Below are 25,275 nucleotides of genomic sequence, written 5' to 3' on the forward strand. Positions count from 1 at the left end.
GAACAAAATCTACCCACATCTAGTTCCCCTTGAAAGGCAAATAAGGGAACAGCAATCTAGACTACTCATCCTTTCATCATTTCATCAGACTGAATGGGCAGTAACATGGCATATATATTTTATTCATTTTATTAATGCTAACAATTTTTAAAACAGTATTACAGAATAGCCAATTGAATGTCTGATGACTGTTTCACAGACAGCTTAGACAGGCTCAAAAGAGATTAAGAAAAAGAGAGAGAAAACATACATTTTCCTACCCTTAATTTGTAGTGGAGCTAACCTCCTTCCCCCATTTCGACAGTAGGAAAACCTGAAACAGGTTTCACTTCTGTCGACACTATCAACCCATACTTGTAGCAACTGGGCATAAACACAGTTATAGGAGGTAAATAGCAAGTTTAGCTAGATAGAAAACATTAAAATCCAACCACCAATCCCTTAGCAATTGTAGTAGTTGTAACATGAGGGTGAATGAATTCAAACTAAATCCCATTGGCTTCTTATCTCAGCCTTTGCACAGTAATCTTCAAACTAACACCATATGTGCCATTACGAATTATTTAAAAGTTAGAGAAAAGTCTCCTCATTACCTGCCTACACAAATTGCAATTAATATATTTTCAAATTCCAAAATCTTTGGCGAACCAAAGAAAATCACATGTCGACGACCTTTCCAAACACAAATCTTCAGCCTCTCACTGCCAAGTTCTGAGTGACCTAACGGTCGTTTTAGAATACTCAAGCCAAAAAGGTTCTCAGTCAGGAGCGGTAAACATTTGGAGGATCAAATCAGGAAGACAGAAATATACTGGGCTGCAGAGACAGAGAATTTCCGTGCACAGGGTACCTCCTTAGTAGATTCCTGTCCTGTCCTCCTCAGTAGATTCCTGTCTCCCATCAAGACCACTCCCTTGGATAGCCGCTTCTCTGATGAGGTCCCCGTCGGGCGCCATTTGAAGTAATAAAAACCTCCCAAGTGGTTCACTGATACACCTGGTCCTTATAACCAACAAAGAAGAGATTGGCACAGAAGCTGTAATATCAAGAAAACATATTTATTAACCTCAGATGAGGGAGACTACGTCACACGGTACGGTACCCTCAGGCCACTGTAGGAGGCATTCTAAGGAGTACAGAGAACAGGGGCCTTATATATGCATAGGTTACAATAGCCAGCATAAAACCAAGGTGAGGTCCTGGCACATACCAGCATGCTTACTGATTAATATGGCTATACAAAATTTGCTTGCTCAACAAAGTGGGAGGAGATACATTTCTCCTTACATCAGGCAGAGTTGTCCCGGACGGTAACAGACGTTAATGGAAGCCTCAGACTACAATTGGCTCTTTATGAATAAGAATTGCAGAAGGACTTTGAAGTAATACTAAATCTTGTTTTTGAAATTAGTTCGTAGTTGGAAGCCACAACATCTTTTAATATCTGGATAATCAGTGCTAGTTGAAAAATCCCTAATTCGGGATCCCAAGTCTCTAATATCGCAGAGAAGACCGAAGTTTACCCAAGTCTGTTGTCTCCATATATAGTGTGGACATCTCCATACTCTGGAAAACAAACAAACGCCTTCTGCTCTTTTTAAGACATATAGAAACCCCCAGACAATTTTAAAGATGGAACATTTACATAATTGGCCCTGAAGAAGGTGATAACAACTTGTTTTCACCGAAACGTGCGTAGGCCAGCAACACACATCTGTGAGCTCCACCTAAGAATCAAGTCAAGAAAACGATTACTCAAAATCAAAGTGACGGACTCATGTTTGTGTTTAAACTGTAAAATGTACTGATATAAGACTAACAGCACTATTGTAGTAGGACTCTTGCTCAGGTGTGGTTTCTCTGTGAATTTGTCTGTGTAGTTTGATAGTTGGTATGTATGAGACGAATGAAAGGTGAGAATGAATGAATGATGGAAGGAGGCGCATAAAGGGCGTCCCCGCTACAGGAGGTAGTGTCACGCTGTTAAGCCACATCTGCCCCGCAGTAAACTCTGACCTGCGCAACGCCACGAGAGAGGAAGATTTTGCCAGCTCACCGGGTCCCTGTGCTGTCGAGACCCCCCACCGCCTCCCTCCCGCCGTCCTGCAGTCTGTTTCCGCCTGACAGCGGGGCCGCCGAGTGGAGCGAGGCGAGGGGCTGCCTACAAGTCCCGGCAGCCCTCGAGGTCTCCAGACACACCCCCTTTACGACGCGCCAGGAGGCGCATAAAGGGCGTCCCCGCTACAGGAGGTAGTGTCACGCTGTTAAGCCACATCTGCCCCGCAGTAAACTCTGACCTGCGCAACGCCACGAGAGAGAAAGATTTTGCCAGCTCACCGGGTCCCTGTCCTGTCGAGACCCCCCACCGCCTCCCTCCCGCCGTCCTGCAGTCTGTTTCCACCTGACAGCGGGGCCGCCGAGTGGAGCGAGGCGAGGGGCTGCCTACAAGTCCCGGCAGCCCTCGAGGTCTCCAGACACACCCCCTTCACGACGCGACAGGAGGCGCATAAAGGGCGTCCCCGCTACAGGAGGTAGTGTCACGCTGTTAAGCCACATCTGCCCCGCAGTAAACTCTGACCTGCGCAACGCCACGAGAGAGGAAGATTTTGCCAGCTCACCGGGTCCCTGTGCTGTCGAGACCCCCCACCGCCTCCCTCCCGCCGTCCTGCAGTCTGTTTCCACCTGACAGCGGGGCCGCCGAGTGGAGCGAGGCGAGGGGCAGCCTACAAGTCCCGGCAGCCCTCGAGGTCTCCAGACACACCCCCTTCACGACACGACAGGAGGCGCATAAAGGGCGTCCCCGTTCCCTCTCGCGGGACGCGAGCGGGACGCCGGGCGAAGCCCGGGCCAAGGGCGGGCCCGTTTCAGCCCGTTCCAGACTGCTCCAGGCTGGGCTGGGCCACCCCCCTTGCCTTCGACATCTCTATATGGACACCGCCTAAAGGTACTGATTATCCAAACACTGACATTGGACACTTGTTTAATTTACTGTGAACTCCTCAAAGTATTATAACTATGACTAGGGGTTTAAGAAGCAAAACAGCCCTCAAAGCTGCCTCATTTACAGGTCCTATTGACCTATTTATTTCTAAAACAACTGAGGCTATCAATCAGAATATTGCTGTCCTAGAACGCAGGGTCTCACAGGACCTTGCAATTGCCCGGAGATCTTCATTGGGTCCCTTAGCAACTGCCCTAACCCCATTACCTTCAGTAACCCAAATTCCTATCCTAATACAATCTGACACTACAGTACAAGTCCACTCCATCCCCAGTGCGGTGGATTTGTCAGCAACTAATTTGTCACTGGACTTAGATTTGGATTCGGCTGAGAATCTCGAGATCACCCCTGACCTTGAGCATATTCTTTCAGTAGATCCGGCTCAGGACCCTGTACTAACTAACAACCGTAGGGGGGCCAGGGAAGGCGCAGTCCCAAAGCTGCATGTACAGCACAAAAAGAGGAATACTAAGCCAAACCCCCTTACTATCAGTAAAAAGAACGGGCCAACTACTGCCTCATCCAAGAATACTTCTCCCAGTAAAACTTCTGTTATTTCAGATCCTTCTACCTTACAATGTCCTGAACTGGGCAAGGTCCAAGAAGGCGGCCATAGTTCGCCAGACTGCGACACATCACAACTTCTTGCTGCCTTCAGGGACATATTAAAAACCCACCTCCAACCCCTGGAGAAGAGTATTATGGTAATAGAAAAACAGCTTGCCACACTCCTCACCAAACTACCTAATCAGACCAGGGCGGGTATTACCAAAACCGGAGGGGGACTCATTACCACCAACCCAGGGACCATACCAACCAACCCAGCTAGGCCGCCGGTTACGCCTAAAGTTCAGGGCAAAAACAAAGAGCTTCCAACTACCTCTGTACCTGCTCCAAATAAGAGTGTATCCGCCAAAAATAATGCCAAACCTGAGTCACAACCAGCATCGCAGCCACATCCCATCAGTCAACAAAACATTACCCAACAATCCCCTGCAGTTTTACCCCCTGTTGCTAATAACACCGCTGCACAGGGGTCACTGCAGCCGTCCCAAGATAAAGCCCCTGTCACTCAAAAATCATATCATACGGATGCCAAGAGGGGGCCGAGGTCTAAACGCCCAGTTCACCTTCCACCAGAGGTTACACCCTTCACGGTTATCCTAACAGGAGTTCCGGAACTTCCAGTGGGTACTGATGAACCTTCCTGGTCCCTTTTGAACAAAATCCTTCAATGGCTTAGTATCAACAGGCCACTACAGCCTACTAATACTTGTAGAATTTCTTCTGTTCGTAGGGTTCCATGGGTGGGGGCGACTCCAAAGAGCATTCAGGGGGATTGCATCATTGTTACTTGCGAAGACGCATCCTCTGTGAACCATATTTGTTCTTGGCCTGAGTTGGAGAAGAAAGGGGGAATCGATACTCAGCGGATCTCCTTTTTCTACCCATCTGTATTTAATTTTCATGCCCCTATACCAGCCCCTAATTGGGTTATTCCTCAAGAACAACCATGGAATCTTGGAGGCTCCTGGGTAACGCAAAAAAGCAGAAACAAGGATTGGTTATCACGTCCCTGGTACCCCAATAAAGGCCAACATATGGGGAACGGATGGCAAGGTATCCATACTAGCAACAGATTCGATTGTCTGGAGATGGTCGATTGACGTAGTGCCCCAACACCCTCTAGCGAGCTTGCCACTAAGGTATCAGTCTATGCTAAAGTTACGACATCCCGCAGGTCGGACTGCGTACCCGCTGTTGCACGGGTGAGCAGACGATTCAATATGGTAAACGAGGGTAGTCCCAATGTACAACCTACAGCACACACTGTTTCTAGTAATGACCTAAACACTCCTCCCTTTAAGGGTACCCATTGTATTAGTCCCGATGTGAATACACCAATTGACGTCCCCACAATAGGTCTAGTTGCCAGCCCTTCGGAAACTATCTCAACTATATCCTGTGTTACACAGCCTGGAGCTGCCACCCAGGATTCCACCAAGCTAGTTGGTGTTACCCTTATCTCCTGGAACATCGCTGGCATTGCAGGGAAACTAGATTCACCCTTTTGGACCAGGTTTATTGGGGAAGGTTACGATATAATCCTCCTCCAGGAAACCTGGTGCCAGGAACAAATTAACATCGAAGGGTACTCATCCCATTGCCACAAAGCTACCAAATCCAGTTCAGGCAGGGCTAAGGGGGGCCTCCTGCTGCTCCTGTCTAACAGGTTGAATAACTGGGTAGTTAGAAGCAGTACGACTGTGGGAACTCACAGCCAGGTAGTGAGGGTTAAGTGCAGTAAGGGGATCGATTTGATTATTGTTAATTTTTATAACAATATCTTCGATGCCACTAGAGGGAACATTCTATACCCCCTTGAAAAAGAGATTGAAAGGGTCATGGGCATCTCGAATAGAAAGGCTGAGATCATATGGGCAGGCGATTTTAACCTACAGCCATGTCATTTGTCCAATGGGAACTCCTGTGGTCTAGGAGTAGTAATGTCTGATCAATGGGGGGGACTGGGAGAGAGGGAGGAATTCCCCCATTTCCCACATTGCCATTACGGCTCACTGCTCAATAAAACGTCAAATAAGCTAGACCTTTACCTGTTAAACTGTAATAGAAATGCACAGGCAGTTATATGTCCTACTTTTACAGGAAGGGATGCTGGGACATTTATAGATCACATCTTGCTGTCCAGCACTGGAGACTTCACCAACTTATATATTAAAGTAGAAAGTCTCAGTGACCACAATAGTATTTGTATTACACTTCTGGGTCATGGTATACCATCATCAGAGCCAGGAGAAAAGTGCTCTACTGACCTAGCACCCATCAGACCTAATGGTCCAAGGATCAGATGGTCTGGTACAAATTCAAAGGCTAAACAGAAGGAGATAATAATTAGCTGTAAACCCCAAATTAGCTATTGTCTAAGCGATGCAGTTATTCCCAAGTCCCTACTGTCAAATTTCATTAACATCAATTCTATCATCGAAAGTATCTTTACTAGGGCACCCTCATCAGCCCGAGGGGCAAAGCAGGGTTGGTTTGACAAACCTTGCATGGTTGCACTCCGGGAATTGAAGAGGGCATTGGGTACCAAACCACGAGACAGGGACAGTGTAAAACTCCTCAGGGTCAACTATAAAACGGCCATCACCAACAGGAAAAAGTTTATGCAGTGTGAGGCATGGGATAAGTTAAAGGAAGCAGCAGAAACCAAAAACTGCAAATTATACTGGGAAACAATTAATAGCCCTTTTCTTAATAAAGACGATATCCCGGAACTAACTTCCTATATCGCATGCAATGACTGGATAACCCATTTTACCAACATCTTTAACCCCGATGGGATACCGCTCGAGGTACTAACTATCGAGGTTACATCTTGGACACCCTTACCTTTGGGAGTATCACTGGAGGAAGTCTATGATGGGCTCTCCAATAGCAAAGGAGGAAAAGCCCCGGGCCCGGATGGGGTCCCAATCGACTTGTTAAAAGCCGAACCTCACTTGTGGGCCCCCATCCTGGTGCGGATCTTTAATTGTGCGGCAGTAGATAATTTCCCCCCTTCCTGGGGCCAATCAGTTATAATCCCCCTATTTAAAAAAGGCAGTAAATCCGAGGCATCCAACTACCGTCCAATCTCTTTGCTGGATGCTTTGGTTAAGGTTATGAGTCGTATCCTGCTTAAAAGGCTAGAAACCTGGGCAACCGATTCGAATATTTTAACTAAAGTACAATATGGGTTCCGTAAAGGTATGGGCACCCTGGAACAATGTGTTAACTTGGACCTTATTATTAACAAATATACTGTGGCCAAAAAAGGCAACCTCTTTTTATGTTTTGCTGATTTGAGCAGCGCGTTTGATTTAGTTAACCATGCTATTCTTTGGGAGGTTTTAATTGAATCTGGGGCACCAAAGGAAATAGTCCATTTCTTAGCCAGGCTTTATGAAAAGCTTTCATGTAAGGTCAGTTACGGCACCCTAGGCGAATGTACACCATTCTTCAAAGTTTCACGGGGAATTCGCCAGGGATGCGTTTTGGCCCCTCTTTTATTTTCACTTTTTATTAATGGTGTTGACCGCAACCTGGTTGATATTCCTGCAGATGCCCCATCGATAGGAGGAAAACCTATCCCACTTTTACTTTATGCGGACGACGCTGTTCTTTTATCACGCACACAGATCGGCCTTCAGCGCCTAATTGATAGTTTTATGCTGTTCATTCAAAATAGGAGACTCTGTGTGAACAAATCCAAGACGTATGTCATGGCATGCGGGCAGGCTGTAAATAAGACCAAGCATAGCTTCTTTCTGGATAAAGATAAAATGACACATGTCAAAACTTTCTGTTACCTGGGTATTACTTATAACAACAGTGGGTCCTGGATCTCTGAATTTGACAACATCAGATCGAAAATGTTGCGGTCCACCAGCAGCATATTCCGATTTACCTCTAAACTTGGTTCTAGAAGTATACCAGATATGATTAATATTTATAACGCTCGCTGTGTATCTTCTGCACTGTATGGGGCAGGTGTATGGGGCCACAGTGTAGGTCCTTCGCTCCAAGCTGATGAAAACAAATTCCTAAAGAGATTGTTATGTGTTCCTCCCTCCGCCTCAGTACAATTGATCCATGACGAGGTAGGGATCGAGTTTATATCTGACTTAGCAGCCGTTCGGCCACTCTTATTGTGGCGTTCTATTTGGGCTAAGGCAGAGACTCGATTCACTCAAGAGGTTATTCTTGATTGTATAGGTCTTGACCATTCATTACGCATACAGTGGGTGCGATATATTCATTTCTGGTATAACCTTCTATTTGACATCGATGTTCTGCTTGATCCAGAGCAGGCTGTCGCCATCCCCAAAAAAGAAATTAAGTTAACATTCTTAAACTTTAAAAAAGGGGAGCGGGACCAGGAGCATGGTAAATTAGCCACCGTGAAGTTTTATAAAGACCTGAATTTAACTCCGGGGCTACAATCTTACCTTGTATTTGTGACTCGCCCATCCCACCAATTTGTTTTAACCCGGGTCAGATTGGGAATCGTCCACCACCTTGTTGCGTTTCCAACTCAGAAAGTCAGATCAGAGACTCCCTGTCCGTGTGATAACATTTCACGCCAGAGTTGTTGCCATTTTTTACTTTTTTGTAAATTTTATTACTTTCTTAGGTTAAAATACCTTAAGCCTATTTTTATAAAATACAATACTCGAACCACAAAGGCCGCATTAACACTATTATCCTCAATGGAGAATGTGGATATTTGTTTTTTTATGGCCACCTATATTTTGAAATGTACAGCTGCCAGGAAAAGTATAGTATTGTAACCTTTTATATTTACCTTTATACTTACCTGTCTGTAATTCTTTGAGATGTACAGCTGCCAGGAAATGTATAGTGTTGTTACTTTTTTATGCATCCCTGTCTGTACATACAAATTTTATTAGCTAAAACTTTTGGAACGGTCACTTGTGTTTTATGCCCATAGTATGCATTGTAAGGTCCTTTTTTTACACCAAAAACATTTGCCCTTTTTTATGTTATTAGAACGGTTTGGACTTGGTTTGTTTTAACGTACAGCTGCCAGGAAACTCCACCTGTGTGTTAAATCTACTGATTTCCTGTCTGTACATATTTGTATATATCCCTATATCGCTTCCTTTTTAAAAAAAATTTAGCTGCTGCCCAATGATAGATGTATATGCTTCTTTTATCTTAGCCTTTTTTCTGCACCATTAATGTGAATATTGAGTATTAATTGTATATATATGGTGTTATTTTTAATGTCGCTTGTATGATTTGTACCTTCAAATCGAATAAAAGCTTATGAATTGAATTGAATGATGGAAAGTTAAAAAAATATATATTTTCTTCTTTGGGGGTTACCGAAAGATAAATTCATACTCAGAAAAGTGAAGAAAGGTTTTTCTCCTTTGAAATAACATTGTGAATATGTTTTATTTAATGTGTTTATCAATGAAAAAATCTTTTGATAAAGAAAGTGTGAAAATATGAAAAAATAAATATACAAAAAAAACTTTTTTATAAATAAACACAATGCAAATGAAAGTCAATTTTCTTCTGTGTATCTATGCTGCATAGTTAATATTGTGATTAGAGTTATTGCCATTTGCCAAATCAGACAGGCCTGATAAGATGTTCTATTTTGTAACTAAGATGGCTGTCAAGTACAAAATGGCTTTCAGCTCATGCTAACAGCGATTCCTGCAATCTTTAACACAGGGAAACGCCTATTTTTTATATATTCATAAGTAACCCGTAAAGTGTGCCTTGTAAGCGGATAGGGCAGGGTGCTAATGTATAGAAATAGAATATATTACATTTTGAGGATACTGTGTTCTCACAGTGAAAAAAAAAAAAAACTATCTCACTGTATAGTCTTTGGTAAGCTTTTCACAGAACAGGCCTAGATTGGAATCAAATATTTCTTTTGAACAAATGCCGGAGAAGATGTTATGCAGATGCTTGAAAGTTATTTCCTACTTACATTTCAAAATCATATTTAATTGTGAAATCAGGGTTTTGATAACTTGAGCAGAAAAGTAACTTTGTAAAACTGGTTTAAAAACAGTTATCGCACTCAGGCCCATCAGAGCTTGTATACACATCCTTGGTCAGGAGAGTTAACATTTCTGGCTTAGGGGATAATAACTTTCCTCTGTGCCTAGTAAGAATGGACAGTAGTTAATTTATGACCGCGCAGCAGGGATTGGCAACCTAGTAGTGGACAGGAATAGTTGGAAGAATAAGTGGAAACTTGATCACTACCTCTTTTGACTTGGAAATACCTGTGAGGGCTTCACCTATTCATTCTCAGGATCCTCCTAGACATCTAGGTTCTAGTCACACTAGAGGAAAGACCCAGTTTGACCTTTCTCAGTTGGGAGGAGAACTCATCTAAATAGGTATGTGGCTAAGGAGCTGATGACAGGTCTGCCTGGTGCAGTAGGGCTCTGCCAAAGAGGAATCTGGGTAATCTTACAGAGTAACAAGGGGGAAATGCTGGCAAAGGTGGTCGGGACTGCAAGAAAATTGTTAGGATTGCTTGGTAAATTTCACTAGTTACTGGCTAGTCCACAGGATAAATATGGTACCTCAACCACCACCTCTTCATAATATTCCTTGACCTAGAAATCTTCCTCCTGACTCCTGCTGGAAGAAGTGGACTCACCCCAGGACTCCAGGACTCCAGAAACCTGCGCCTCCCAAGGACTGGAACTGCTCTCCAGTAGTCAAGTGCTTAGTATCCTGTTTGCCTGCTTCTAGGACACGAAAAACAAAAGGACGCCTGGTTCAATGAGAGCCCAGCTGGACACTGAGAACTGCACCCTACAGGAGACCTTGCTTGGAAGAGACATGGGGCCAAATTTACCCAAGACCTGTGTTGCCCTTGTGTCACGCAAGTCAAAGCAAGGTCTTAACTGGTTTTTACTAAGCCACGCACAGTCACCTTGCATGGCTCTAAATCGTTCAGTAAATCAAACATAATACAAGGCAAAGCATTTGCCGCAATGCATCACCTTGCGGCAGGGAGGCGACCCATGGGTGGAGTGTGGGTGTTACAAAGAGTAAACCTGGGAATGCGTCAAAATGGTACACCTCCCAGATCCAGGTGCAACAAGGATAAATAGCTTAATTTCTCCTCTTTTTATATGTGTGATGCATTCTGCATCACATATAAAAAAAAGGTAATTGTTTATTGTGCAAGAAGTTGTCCCTTCTGCATCAAAACAATCCTGCTCATAATGCGGGAGCCCTTGCTCCTTGGTGCAAGTGTGTTGGTGATAGTGATAGGCAGCAAGGAGGCAGCAGAAAAGCTCCATATTTTTGTAAATATGGCACATTTTTGATGTCTCTCTTTCATGCAATGCAGCTCAGCAAGTGTAGCAATTTACCTTGCTGAACTACATAGAGTAAAATGTTAGTAAGTATGTCCCCTGCTGCAAAGAAGCCTGTCCTAAGGAGCTAATAAATACAGGGCTGACCAGGAGGAACTTTCCTAGCACTTTGGAAAAGCTGGGACTTTTCCACATCTGGAGAACCAGTACAGGGTGCTAAGACTTGCCCAGGAAGGGAGCATCCAAGGAGGGCAAGAAAAACAGCTTTGTCCCACTCAGAGCTTTTTTGCTTCATTGAAAACGAGTTCAGTGGGACCTCACTGTTCAGGAATCCATCCTCATGGAGGGGTGCTCAGCTGTAGCTTCTAGTCTTGCCCCACTGGAGGATTTCAACTTCTAAAAAAGTGACTAAGCCCTAAGGTAAAATCTTGGACCACAGTGTGGCATCATATAAATTCAATCCAAAAAGCAACCTTGGTGGCTACAAAATCCTGGTTTGTCCCATTTGGAGCTAATGTTGCCAAAACCATTGACTTCAGCTGGAGCTCGACAACAACATATTCAACTTTGAGGGACTTTTGCCAGCTAACACCTTAAACTTTGCGCTGCAGAAAATTATAACTTCCTTTTTTGAGAGCAAATCAGAAAGTAGAAATTTTCACTCGGGTTACCTTGCTTGGTGTATATTATCCCTGCTCCATCATGATTGGCCTGTAATCATTCCTAGGTCTCAGTCAACCTTTAACAGTGACTTTTGATTAACGCTTTACTTTTTATTTGTGCTGTTTCCCTAAAACTTAAAAACTTTATAGCTCATATTCCCTGTAGCCTAGTTTGAAGACCTTGTTACCTTTTTGATCATAAATTACATTATATTTTTCTAAATTTGTTTGGGAATTTTCTTTTGTTTTATCTGATTTTGTTGGTACTTCTTTAACTTAGCACATACTTCTCTAGAGATTGTGTACTGCTTGTTGCATAGCTACCAAGGGTTGAGCTGGAATTCTCTCAGAATTTTGTTCCAGAGTGTTTTTATTAAATTATCCCGGGTACCCCCTTCCAAAATTACCCCCCTCCAAAATCAATAATCCTACCCCATACAATCTTTATCGTCAAAAGGTGCATTGCTTTGGATCACATTTTTCATGTTTTACAGCATTAACAGAAACTAGCAGCTGATAATCTGAGGTACCGTTTGTGTTGAAATCATTACTGTAATAATCCACAGTCCCTGCATTTCCACACCATTTAATTTTGATGTGGTAACACCAGCCCACTACTGCTGGAGTAGTGTCTCCCACTGAGATTCTGCTCCATTCAACTCACAATGAAGGTCTAAGAGCAGTTTACCATTTCTTGTCCTTTCTCTTTTCCATTGCATTGCAGGATAAATAGGAGGCAATTTAGGGAATAAACATGAGACAGGGAGTCAGTCATGTAATGTCATCTGGAGTCAGAGAGTTGTGATTTTACATTCACTGCTCATGGCTTTTTTGCAGTTTAATGTCCAGAATTATAAAAATGTCTAAACTTTAGAAGGTTTGGTTCCCTTACCTTATTTCAGGGGATAGGGACATTTAAGCCTACACTTTTGTGTTTACCGCCACACGTGTTAATAGTGGATAGCCAAAAGTTGTAAATGTACAAAAAAAGAGTAAATTGACTTGTAGCACATCAAGATATGTAGATTTACTTCTGTGAATAGACACATAAATGTGCAAAATATTGCTTAATTTGCTTTCTGTTAGACCCAATAGCCTTAGGGTGGCCCTCCAACAAACATTTTGCCTGCTTGTCTCCAATTTTGCTGGATTTTTGCTTCTGTTTGCCTTCGGAATCTGTGCACTTAACCACTGCTGACCAGTGCTAATGTACTTGTTCCCACTCCCTTAAACATGGTTTGATTGGCATACCCATCATTGGCATATTTAATTTACCTATAAGTCCCTAGTAGAGTGCAGTGCTAAGGGCCTGTAAATCAAATGCTACTAGTAGGCCTGCAGCACTGATTGCGCCACCCACTTAAGTAGTCCTGCAAGCATATCTCAGGCATTCCTTTGCAAAACCTGTATGTGCAGTTTTAAACTTCCATGTCGGCTTGGCAAGTTAAACCTCTTGACAGGTCCAAATGTTCCTTTTCAATACTATTAGAAATTGAGTCTCTAGATGGTAGATGCACACACCCTGTTCAAGTAGGGACCAAAATCCTAGTCAGGGTAGGTTAGATACATACCCTAAATTAAACTGTGCTCACACTTTGGTAGCTTGACACAGACCAGTTAGGCTTAACATAGGAGGCAATGTGTAAAGTAGTTGTACAACACTTAAAACAGTAAAATGATGAAAACACCATACAAAAAGAAACCACACCTAGTCCCTTTAATTTGAACCAGAGTTATGACTTTTAAAGATTAAACTGAAATGTAGTGCTTAAAAGCATAAAGCGCAAATCTGAGACATCTGGTCGCGCTTGACCCGGGGTCAATCCAAAAATTCAGGCCAATTGCAATTGAGTGTGGGTCGGATACAGGGACCAACCTTATACCGCTAAAAAGGTAAATTGGATGCGCTGTCAAAGGGCATGATGCATGGAGCAGGCAAGGTAATGTGTCATCATCGATCCAGCTGGATGTAGGCGATGTGTCAGGTCTGAGCCGTGCTATCCAAGATGCGACAGCCTCCTTGTGATGTAGGTGATGTGTTGTGATGTCATTGAGCCATGTAGCCAGCAATGCGATGTCCTTGAAGCAGGTGATGCATGAGGGCTGGAGAAGATGCGTTGCTTCTTACTGGTGCAAGAACAGCAATGTTTGGATTTTGCTGCCAAAACTCAGAAAACTCAGTTCCAGGGGCCCAGGACTGGACTGGCACCACTTGGTGGGTAAGACTCACAGAAGTTGTGGGAGAGTTGATGGAAGTCTTTGATATCACTGAGACTCCAAAACAGGAGGCAAGCTAGCAGGCCCTTGGAGTCACTCAGGTTCTGGGAATGTAGAGATGCAGGTCCAGTCTTTCTCACTCCCAGGCCAGAAGGGCAGCAGGCAGAAGGGCAGGCAAAGTAGGAGTACAGCAGAGTCCTGGCAGAATGTCCTCCTGCCCAGAAGTGCCCTGAAGTGGTGGTGTCTGAGGTCCAGTACTTATATCCAGTTGTGCCTTTGAAGTGGGTGAGACTTCTAAGGGAGGCCTTTGAAATGCACAAAGTCCCTGCTCTTGCTCCAGACTCACCACATAGGGGTATGCAGCTCTTTCTATGGGGACAGGCACAGCCCATTCAGGTGTAAGTGTCAGCTCCTCCCTCCCAACCTGCTTAGGAAGGCCCATAAGGATGTTGATGGCCCATCAGTCTCACCCAAACTCCCTTGGTGTGGCTATCTGGAGGGAATGAACAAAGCCCAGCTGTCACCCAACCCAGAGCTGTAAAAGTATTCTGAGACAGGCAGAGCCATATAATGGTTACGGTAAGAAAATGCCAACACAGCAGTGCTGGCCTGCTACCTGCTGCCCTCTTGCTTGGGTGAGTAAAACTGGACCTACATTACTTAAACCCAGAACACAGGGTGACTCCAAGATCTAGATGGCTTGCCTCCTGATCTGAAGCCTCAGGGATATAACAGCCTTCCAAAAATATTGCATCTGCACCTGGACTCTGAGTTTATCCTGTCCTGCCAAGTGGTGCCACCCCAGTCCTGGACCCTGTGGGCCGAGCAGTGCATCTACGAGCAGTACCAATGTATTGCTGCAGGTGTGTGGGTTAGTCCTACTGCAGAAGGTCCGCATCACCCTCTCATCTTTGGAACAAACACATCATTGATGGCATGATGCATCTCTAACTCAGGTCCTCACATCTCTTGTCGATGGCAGCTCGATGACGGCCTCCTCATCGCAGATGTGCATCGCATTCTTGACGTCCGGACTTTGCATCGCAAGCCCCATCCATGAGATCCTCGTTGATGACACAACAGGATCTCGCACCGCAGCCTCGCTGCTTCTTGGAACCAACTCATCGCTTTGCCTGAATGACTCTTCTTTGCCTCATATTCACGCAATGCTCCTCAACCAGTATTTAGAGTACTTTGTTCAGCAGGCCTAACCTGGTCCCTGTATCTAGCCCAAGCTCCGTCCTGGTCGGCCTGAACTTGTGACTTTTTGCTGGTCCTATGCAGCAAGATATCCCTTGTTGGTGCTTTGTTCTTTTTGGCACTTTATCACCTTAAAACTTCAAAATTCAATATCTTTGGTTTGCTTGATTGGAGTTTCATCTTTCTGGGGTTTTTTATTTATCAAAATATAATCTATCGTTCAAAACCTGGTGTGGGATCTTTTTTGTGGTGTTTTTACTGTTCTTACTGTTTAAAGTGTTGCACAAATACTTTACACATTGCCTCCCAGTTAAGCTTAACTGCTCTGTGCAAGCTTCCAGAGGTGAGCACAGGTGTTTGCTTGTGACTTATCATGACTAGGATTGTGGTTGTTGCTTGACCAGGGCATACACCCCAGTCAAACAACCACATTATTTCTAACACTTTCTATTTGCTTTAAATGTTTTACAGTTCCATGTTATGTTTTCTATTCCAATATTTTAAATAAATATATGTATTGATTACTATTAAAAAATATTGTTCAACTAAATAAAATATAACAGAACATGCGTCACTTTAAACCGGAATTTCAACAAAACTAACAATTACTGCCTACCCCATAAATAACAAGCCAGATCTATTTGAACGGTTGTAAAAAATTAATTTCATTTTTATTACTTAGGAATTGCACACGTTCATTTTTCACTCTTGTAATTGTGTCACTTCACAATTGTAGTTTGTTACATTGAAATCATTTAAATGCAGCCTAAATGCAAAAAGGAACGCTTAGATTTGTTTTTTCTCATGCTGATAGACTACAAAAAAGCACACATTAACACATCACAAATTAAGTATTTTTTTTTTACTTAGACGCTACACCAATGCAATCATAGAGGTTAATTTCATATTGGAATTGCACACCCATAACCTTATACCCAAACCCTTAATCCTACACTCCAAACAATTAATGGTATACTTATAACCCTTGACATAGCACTAATCCCTATACATTAACGGCCAGATGTACAAAGTTTTTCCCAGCTCGCAAACAGCCCAATTCATACAATAAGGCTGTTTGCGACAGGAAAAATGCTTTTCTAAATGTTCAAAGCCCCATATGCGATTCGGTAACCTTTTACCGAATCGCACATTGAGTTTGTGAATCGGTTTTAGGAAAGGGCGTGTCAAGGGCGTCCCTTCCTGATAGCGAGTTGAAGGGAGATGTATGAATGTTTTGCAACTGGAAGTCGGTCGCAAAACATTCGCAGTTGGTTAGTTGGTGGTAACACATTTGCAAGGGGAAGTGGTCCCCAGGGGACCCCTCACCCTATGCCATTGGTAGCAAAAACGTTTTTTAAGAGCAGGCAATGGTCCCACTAATGAGGTACGTCAATTGTGACCCTCTACGAATCATAAACAGTATGAAACACACTGTTGTACATTGCTGTGTGCAATTTCGTAATAGGGAATCGTAAACCTCATTCTATGTACATCTGGCTCCTAATCCTTAACACTATATCCTTAACTCCTAACTCTTTAAGCCTAGGCTAGGACCAAACCTCTTTACCGTTAACTTTTTACCCCAGAACCCTTAACCTTATGTATCTGAGCTTTAACCTTATACCTGGAACCCTTAATCTTACAACATCAACCAATTACTCGTAATCCTTAACCACTACACTTCAACCCTTAATCCTTAACCTTTTAACCCAAATGCTTAACACAGTTATCCAGAACCCTAACCATTAACCGCAACCCTTAGATCCACTTATTCCCACAACCAAATAACCTTGACTAGTCTACCCTCCTCCCTTAACCCTGTATCCCTAACCACTATACCTAAAACGACAAATACCAAATCCTCAGACCTGTACCTTTAATCCTACACCCTTAAGACCTATCACTCTGCTCTTAACCCTAAACCCTTACTCCTTCACCCTAACACTTAACTCTTAAAGCCTAGCCCTTGTACACCAACCCCTTAGCCTATAACTGACGCACTTAATATTTAACTCTACAGCCTGCGACCAAAGCCCTATGCCCTCAACCATGTACTCATAACCTTAATGTTTACATCCTATGCCCTATATCCTACGCTTTTCACCTTAGTCGTAACCTATTGGGCCCTCTCACTCTGTCCTTACTTCAATATATTTTAGTGACAACCACTATAGCAAGTGTTCCCTTTTCACAAGATGTATATTTTAAACTAATTATCGGGAAGCAGTATTTTTAGAAGTGTTGCTTTCAAATGTTTCATTTGCCATCATATTGCAACAGTATTTGAATATTCCGCCTATAATACAAAGAAAACAGTCAGGGTTATGACCTTTACTACATGACCTTGATGAAAGGTCCTGTGCCCCTTGAAGAGTATATCCTCCTTAAATTTTTAATTGGACAAAGAGCCTTTTAGCATTGTGCAACCACATTATGCAAAAAACACAGTTGATGGCCAGAATGCAGAACAATGTCTTACATTCACCCCAGTACAAAGACCTGGGCCTAAATCCATCGTTTTTTTTGACTCCACACCACATTATGAACCTGCCATGGAATTCAGTGACATCCCTGAATGTAGAATCCCATTAAGAGGTTCATCAATGTGTCACTGAAGGACAAGATATTGCATAGGGTTTCCTGCTTAAATGACTTGAGAATTGAATATGTTGTAGTCAACTGACAGATGTAGTCAGCAGAATGTGCCCACTATATTGTGTTGCAACCATGTCTTATGGTCTTTTTCTGTTTATTTCATTAGGTACCTGTGACCATGGAGGTATCTTGAGTGTAGGCAAACCCTACATGGTGCAGCTGAACTGGAAAGGATTTAGCTACAAATATGGTGCCTGGGGCAAGGACTCACTACTGAATACAAGCAAGGAACACCAATATTGGGTAGCTCCACTTGAAACAGATGGTCGCGTTGTGAAAATGTTCCGTGTCTATCCTACCTTAGACGACTTACTACTGTATAAAAAGCCAACTGACAAGCAGCTTACCAAAAACTTTGGGCAGGGTGGTGGCATGATTATGTATAATAATACTCTATACTTCAACAGCTACACCAAGGGGGACATTTGCACTCATAATGTACAGAGCAGTGTAGAGCAATGCCAGGTATTGCCTAATGCAGTGTTCAACAACCGCTTCTCCTATGCTGGTGTGTCCTACCAGGATATAGACTTTGCTGCTGATGAATCTGGGCTTTGGGTTATTTATGCCACAGAGGATAGTGTTGGAAATATTGTCATTGGTAAACTGAATCCCACCTCCTTGACCCTAGAGAAGAGCTGGGTCACCACCCTTTACAAACGATCAGCATCCAATGCCTTCATGATCTGCGGGGTGATGTATGCAACTCGGTCAGTGACCACCCGCATTGAGGAGATATTCTACATGTATGATACCAATATAGGCCAGGAGGGCACGTTAAGCATTGCTGTTGACAAGATGATGGAGACGGTGCAGAGCCTGAGCTACAACCCCAATGACCACAAGCTCTATATGTACAACGATGGCTATGAGGTCACATACGAGGTAAACTTCAAAACCGATTCAGTCAAGAACTGATAATCCACCTCATCTCCACCTGGAACAACTAGGGAATTACTGTGCATGCAATCTAAGGAAAAGAGGGGCTGTAGTTAATGAGCTATGGGTGTTGAGGTTTTTAAATAGTGACTTTTTTTGCTACAGAGTTTACGTTTTGGGCACCTTATATTAACTGTCCGCACTTTAAGCTTTCATTTAGAGTTGTAAGTTACTGTGTCTGTGTTGACATGAAAAGCTTCTATAGATGAAGAACAGTTGTTGACGTGACGCCTCTAAGGCACTCATTGCAATTCAACCATAAGGCATTACTCTACAAACACAGTCTTTGAGAGCTGGGCAGTGTAGGTTTGGCCATTCTGCCATTTCCCAGGTAGGTTGCTGGCTAAAGAACTGCTTCAGGGCAGGACGAAATACCATAGCCCAAACACAAAAACCTCCACTATCCCATTTTAGTCATGGGCTCCTGCAGCTTGGTTTGAAGAATTTTACCTAGTCTTATTTCAGTTTTAAGTCTGGGCCTGGAGTTGGGCATGAACCTCATGGTCTGACAGCCCAAACTGGTTCATAAGACTGCTTCTTCAAGCACAGATTACCTCTGACTAACAGACCACGGCCCAGAAGTGGGAAATTACCTTCCTGTGATCTTAGGCAGTAGTATTTATTTTACCTTTTTTCATATCCTTGTAATATAAACATCAAAGGCACCCCAATTTACTATTTGATAAAAATGTTCTCCACATCGGACTCCATTTTAACTTCCAACTAACATTTTGTTTAAGTTCACAAGAAAATGCAAAAGATGTGCTCGGGAAACTGTGGGAAGCTGGGACTAAAACCTAGAAATTCTGAATGTAAAACTTACCACCTACAGTCCTCTACCTCATTATCTACATATGTGTTAGTGTCTGCTGTCTCAAGAAGTTTTGTTTCGAGGATCAGACTTTAGCAACAATGTTTGTGACTAAATGGTTCAGAAATGCCAGTGGCTCAAAAAGACTTTGCTTTAATCAGTTTGGTGAAAGAGCTTTGCTATCGTTGTACAGGTAACTAGTTATCTACATGCCTTTGAATAAAATGTTTATTGTAATGTATTAATAAAGCATTTAAGTTTTATTATTAGTTTCATTTGCCCTGCTGTTGTCTTGGTTGCCATTCATCTTTGATTGTATAACGTACTACTGCCACAGGTGTTGCACCTTTGCGCTGTTGCCTTGTTCCATGGATTACTGGTATGGTTTTTTAGTTACATGGGGGTAGCTTGTCTAAGGGCCAGATGTACAAAGGGCCAGATTCATGAAGCTTAATTGCGCTCGCAAAGGGCCAGATTCTCAGAATCTGGCCCTTTGCGAGCGCAATTTTTGCATTTGGGATTCATCATCCCAAATGCAAAAATCGGTAATAGCGAAATCGCTAATTAGCGAGGATTAACATTTAAGGAATCTCTATTAGAGATTCCTTAAATGCAATTCATCATCCATTTTTAAATTGCGAAATCGCAATTTCGGGCCGCTATTTACCGCGAGGTCAAACCTCGTGGTAAATAGCGAAAACTTTGAAAAATGCTTTTAAAAGCATTTTTCTAAGTTGCATGTTGCACACACACATGTCCTTTGGACATGAGTGTGCGCAACACCAATGTAGTTTACCTTTCTGGGGTGCTACAGGGTGTCCTTTGGACACCCCTAGCACCCTTGAAATCGCATCCTTATTTGCGATTAGCAAATTGCTAATCGCAAATAAGGAATAACTCTCCATTCATTCCTATGGGCCTAAAGGTCCATAGGAATGAATGGGGAGTTATTCCTTATGTGCGATTAGCAATTTGCTAATCGCAAATAAGGAATGTGTAGGAATCGCAATTTATTTTGCGATTCCTACATGAATCCCGTTTTGCGAGTCTGTAATAGCGATTCCTTATGAATCGCTATTACAGACTCGCAAAACGGGTCTTTGATGAATCTGGCAGAAAGCATTTTTGCAGTCGCAAACGGCCCGTTTCTCAGAATCAATCCGTCTGGGACCGCAAAAATGCAATTTCAAATGTTCAAAAGGCAATATGAGATTCGGTAACTTGTTACTGAATAGCAATTTGCATTTGCTATTTGTGTTTGGAAGGGGCCCGTTTAGGGTGTATCTTCCAAATACCGAATGAGTATTGTATATATTACAGTTTTGCAACAAATTTCAGTCACAAAACATTAACAGCTAGATTCATCAAAGAGCCGTTTTGCGAGTCCTTAATAGCGATTATTAAGGAATCGGTATTAAGGACTCGCAAAACGGGATTCATGTAGGAATCGCTAAATACATTGCGATTCCTACACATTCCTTATTTGCGATTAGCAATTTGCTAATCGCAAATAAGGAATAACTCCCCATTCATTCCTATGGGCCTAAAGGCCCATAGGAATGAATGGGGAGTATTCCTTATTTGCGATTAGCAATTTGCTAATCGCAAATAAGATAGCGATTTCAAGGGTGCCAGGGGTGTCCAAAGGACACCCTGTAGCACCCCTGAAATGCAAATTTACACAGGTGTTGCGCAAACACATGTCCAAAGGACATATGTGTGTGTACCATGCAACACAGAAAAATGCACTGAAGTGCATTTTTCAATTTTTCGCTATTTACCAGGAAGTCAGACTTCGTGGTAAATAGCGGCCAAATATTGCGAATTTGCAATTTAAAATTGGTTAATAAATTGCATTTAAGGAATCTCTAATAGAGATTCCTTACATGCAATTGCTCGCAAATATGCGATTTCGCAAATAGCGATTTTTGCATTTGGGATGATGAATCCCAAATGCAAAAATTGCGCTCGCAAAGGGCCAGATTCTCAGAACCTGGCCCTTTGCAAGCGCAATTTCCTTTCATGAATCTAGCTGAAATTCTTTAGCACCAGTTCTTAAGTGGGTGGTAACCCATTCGTAAATGGGAAGGGGCCCCCTTGAGACCAATGCCTGCTCCGACAAAATGAAACCATATACGTTTCATTTTCATATTTTAAACACATTCTGTTTTCTTTTAAGGAAAATGGCCTGCATAAACAAGCATTGGAAATGCAATAGGTCTCGCATTAGGAAAGTTTGAGCTATTGGTCTTATAAATGACATTTTTTTTATTTATGTGTTGTTTTTTAAAATAGCTAAATTAATAGCTTTGTCATTTACAATGCCAATAGTTATAACTTTCGCAAATGTGACACCTATAGCATTTGTAATGCAACATGTTTTGTATTTACGTGACTTAGATGTATTGATATTACAAATAACAATGGCTTTAAATTTTTTTAAATAATTAATACTTAAATAATTTATTTAATTTGTAATGTCAATAGCTTAAACTTTTGTAAATAACTTTTGTGAAGATTATGTTCAGTGTTTTTTATTGTGACGAAAATCCAAGAACAGAAGTGAAATATTAACATCTTTTTGTGATTTGTAATAAAGCTTGGAAGCTTGAAAACAGCTTGAAACATTGAAAGAACATATTTGAACCAGTGATGCTGTGGTGGTGCGGAGTGATACTGTGGTTGCGCTGAGTGATGCTGTGTTTGCGCTGAGTGATGCTGTGGTTGCGCTGAGTGATGCTGTGGTGGTGCTGAGTGATGCTGTGGTGGTGTTGAGTGATGCTGGGGTGGCGCTGAGTGATAATGTGGTGGTGCTGAGTGATAATGTGGTGGTGCTGAGTGATGCTGGGGTAGCGCTGAGTGATGATGTGGTGATGCGGAGTGGTGCTGTGTTGGTGCGGGGTGATGCTGAGTGATGTTGTGGTTATGGTGAGTGGTGCTGAGTGGTGATGGTGAGTGGTGCTGAGTGATGCTGTGGTGGTGCTGAGTGATGCTGTGGTGGTGCTGAGTGGGAGATGGGGAGAGGGAGAAAAAGGAGAGCAGGGAGAGGGTAAAGAGAGGGAGAGAGGAGAGAGAGGGGGAGAGAGGAGAGAGAGAGAGGGGGAGAGAGGAGAGAGAGGGGGAGGGAGGAGAGAGAGACGGAGACGGGGAGAAAGGAGAGGGAAGAGAGGGAAAGGGAGAGAGGGAGAGGGAAGTGAGGGAAAGGGATAGAGGGAAAGGGAGAGAGGGTAGAGGGTAGAGGGAGAGAGGGGGAGGACAAGAGCGAAGTACAGAGGGGACAGAGAGGGGAGGGAGAGAGGGAGAGAGAGAGAGGAGAGCAGGCAGAGGGAGAGATGGGGAGAGAGAGAAACAGGAGAGCAGGGGGAAGGTAAATAGAGGGAGAGGGGGAGAGAGGAGTGAGAGAGGGAGAGGGTGAGAGAGGAGAGAGGGAAGTGAGGGAAAGGGAGAGAGGTAGACGGAGAGAGGGAGAGTGAGAAAGTGAGGGGAGGGAGGACGAGAGGGAAGGAGGGAGAGGAGAGGGCGTGGAGTGGGAGAGGGAGAGAGGTAAAGAAAAATAGAAAACTGGGAAGCCTTGCTTCAAAAAGAGGCATACCTTATGTTTTACTTATTTGTAACACAATACTGATATTGCCGACCACATTAAACATGTTAGGATGTTGTCATAGCATGTGATTTCATAAGAGTTCCATCTATTAATTGGAGAACTTCAAATTGTCACCCTACATAAATCTAAATGAAACAAACGTATGTTCGACATGATATAGACTACCGATTAAAGGTGTGCATTGGTCACACAGACAGGCAGTTAGGTGTCAATCGAAGAGAGGGTGCTACTGCACGCTTAAACAAAAGACTAATCTTAATATTGCCACATAAATCTGCAGCCGCATGTGACTTTATTGCACCAGCTAACCCATAAAAATCACACGCTGATTTACTAATACATGTACACATCTCTGTAAAACCTTAGAACCCCATGTAAAACATGTTAGCCAAACTACTAACTTTAGTAAAACATATAATTCACTGGATCTATAGAAGCATAACATGCACACCTGAAAGCAGAAGAAATCGGCAAGCAGCAATGTTGGCAATGCTAGTGCAAGAGAAATATGTATATGCAAGTCATCGCTCTGCTCTATTCTAAAATCTAAAGACCTAACTGTGTACAATATTTGGTTGAAGACGTTACTATAGGAGCAATGTGCCCGGGAAAGCATACATTTCCTCTTAGCTGCACAGCATTTGTAAGTAGTTGGCTCAAAGGATGGTAAAAGAGAAGCTACGCTTCCTAAGTATTGCGTTTTAACCAGAACAAAAGTTTGCTATTACTGTAATAGGCGCAATTACAGATATTAACACATTTGCCTCCTCTTCATGGTTTGAATGTGATTGCGACATACTGTTACTCATAGTCTTTTAATGTTACTCTTAATTGCACTGAAATTATTACAATGTTACACACAAGCAAATCGAAAGTTTGGTAGCTATGTGTAAACAACAACAGAATTAGCATGGGCAGAGTATATGGCTGTACGAAGGGTCACTACCTGCCGTAATCAGTACATTTTAACACTGCACTTTTGTTGCGCAGCAAATCTGACTGCATGCAAGTGTGCATGTAAAAGATGAATATGATCACAGCTAAGATGCATAGGAATGCTAAGCTACGATAACAATTAACATGACAGGAAATGCATGCGGCGTATAGAAATATGTGATGGCATTTAAAAAAAATATTAAAAGCGATTTTTCAATATGTTGAATTTTAAATGAATGCTAGCATTGAAGTTTAGGTAATGCTTCGATCTCGGACCTGGAGACCTAGGTTCCAGTCTCAGTAAGGGCACTAAACAAAATTAACATCATGTGCATATGCTCAAATGACGTAATCTCCTTGTGCCTAACAAAAATGAATGTGTGTCCTCATGTAACGTAACTGATGGTATATAAAGCGCTCTGATATCAGATTGGTTCAGGTGTAATTCGCACTATATATAAAACTCTAAAAACAATTGTTATTAATTGTTCATTTGCATGCGGCACTATGCATTCAAAAGCAATGCATGAAAGCACGCTCATGTTACTTACTACACAATAATAATAATAATAATAATAATAAAGGAATTTCTAAAGCGCCTGGTGACGCCATCTCGGCGTGTCCCCGCGCTGTGGAGAAAGAGTCAGAGAGGAGGAGGAACAACTATCCCTCCTTAGCAAACAGATGTGTTTTCAACAGTTTTCGGAACATGGTTTCATTGTTGGCCATTCTAATCCCAAGTGGAAGGCTGTTCCACTGGGTAGTGGCCAGCACCCGAAAAGAGCGGCCTCCCAGCCTGGCCTTTCTGACATGAGGAACTTTCAGGAGACCCTTGCCCGCCGAGCGAAGTGCTCTTTGGGGACAATAGGGGATGGCCAGATCCTTCAGATACCCAGGCGCTTCTGCAGAGGTTATTCTGTAACAGAACAGGAGGGCTTTAAAAAGGATTCTTTTCCTTACAGGCAGCCAATGGAGGGCAGCCAAAGTAGGCTTGGAAGCTGTTCTTTTAGGGAGTCTGAGGGCTAACCGGGCCGCCGTATTTTGCAGCACTTGAAGTCTCCTCAGGTTCTTCTCCGTAGTGCCTAATAGCAGCACATTCGCATAGTCCATGCGAGAGGTGACCAGGGCTTGGATCATAATACGTCTGGCCTCCAGAGGCAGTAGGTCCAGAGTGCGATTCAGGGTCTTCATAACCCCAAAGCATTTTCCCACCACCTTGTCCACGTGACTCTCAAACGAGAGTTTAGGGTCCACCCAGACCCCCAGGTTCTTAGCCTCATTGCAAGGGATGGGCAGGGAGCCAAGGCAAGGCGGCCACCATTCATGAGACCAGCTCGCCCCATCTCCCCCTATCACCAACACCT

The 25,275-nt window shown here is 43.1% G+C and overlaps 1 protein-coding gene across 1 annotated transcript in view; it reads left to right on the forward strand.

Moving 5' to 3' along the window:
- The window catches only part of LOC147692409 (olfactomedin-4-like), a 182,507-nt gene extending 162,876 nt beyond the window's left edge, over positions 1–19,631 (forward strand). Inside the window, exon 5 of the mRNA XM_086939526.1 lies at positions 17,728–19,631. Within this exon, the coding sequence (XP_086795652.1) occupies positions 17,728–18,539 (812 nt within the window). The 3' untranslated portion in view covers positions 18,540–19,631. The remainder of the gene's footprint in view (positions 1–17,727) is intronic.
- Positions 19,632–25,275: the final 5,644 nt, after the last annotated feature.

The sequence above is a fragment of the Lissotriton vulgaris genome, chromosome 9 (assembly GCF_964263255.1).
Source record: "Lissotriton vulgaris chromosome 9, aLisVul1.2, whole genome shotgun sequence".
NCBI classification, from domain to species: Eukaryota; Metazoa; Chordata; class Amphibia; order Caudata; family Salamandridae; genus Lissotriton; species Lissotriton vulgaris.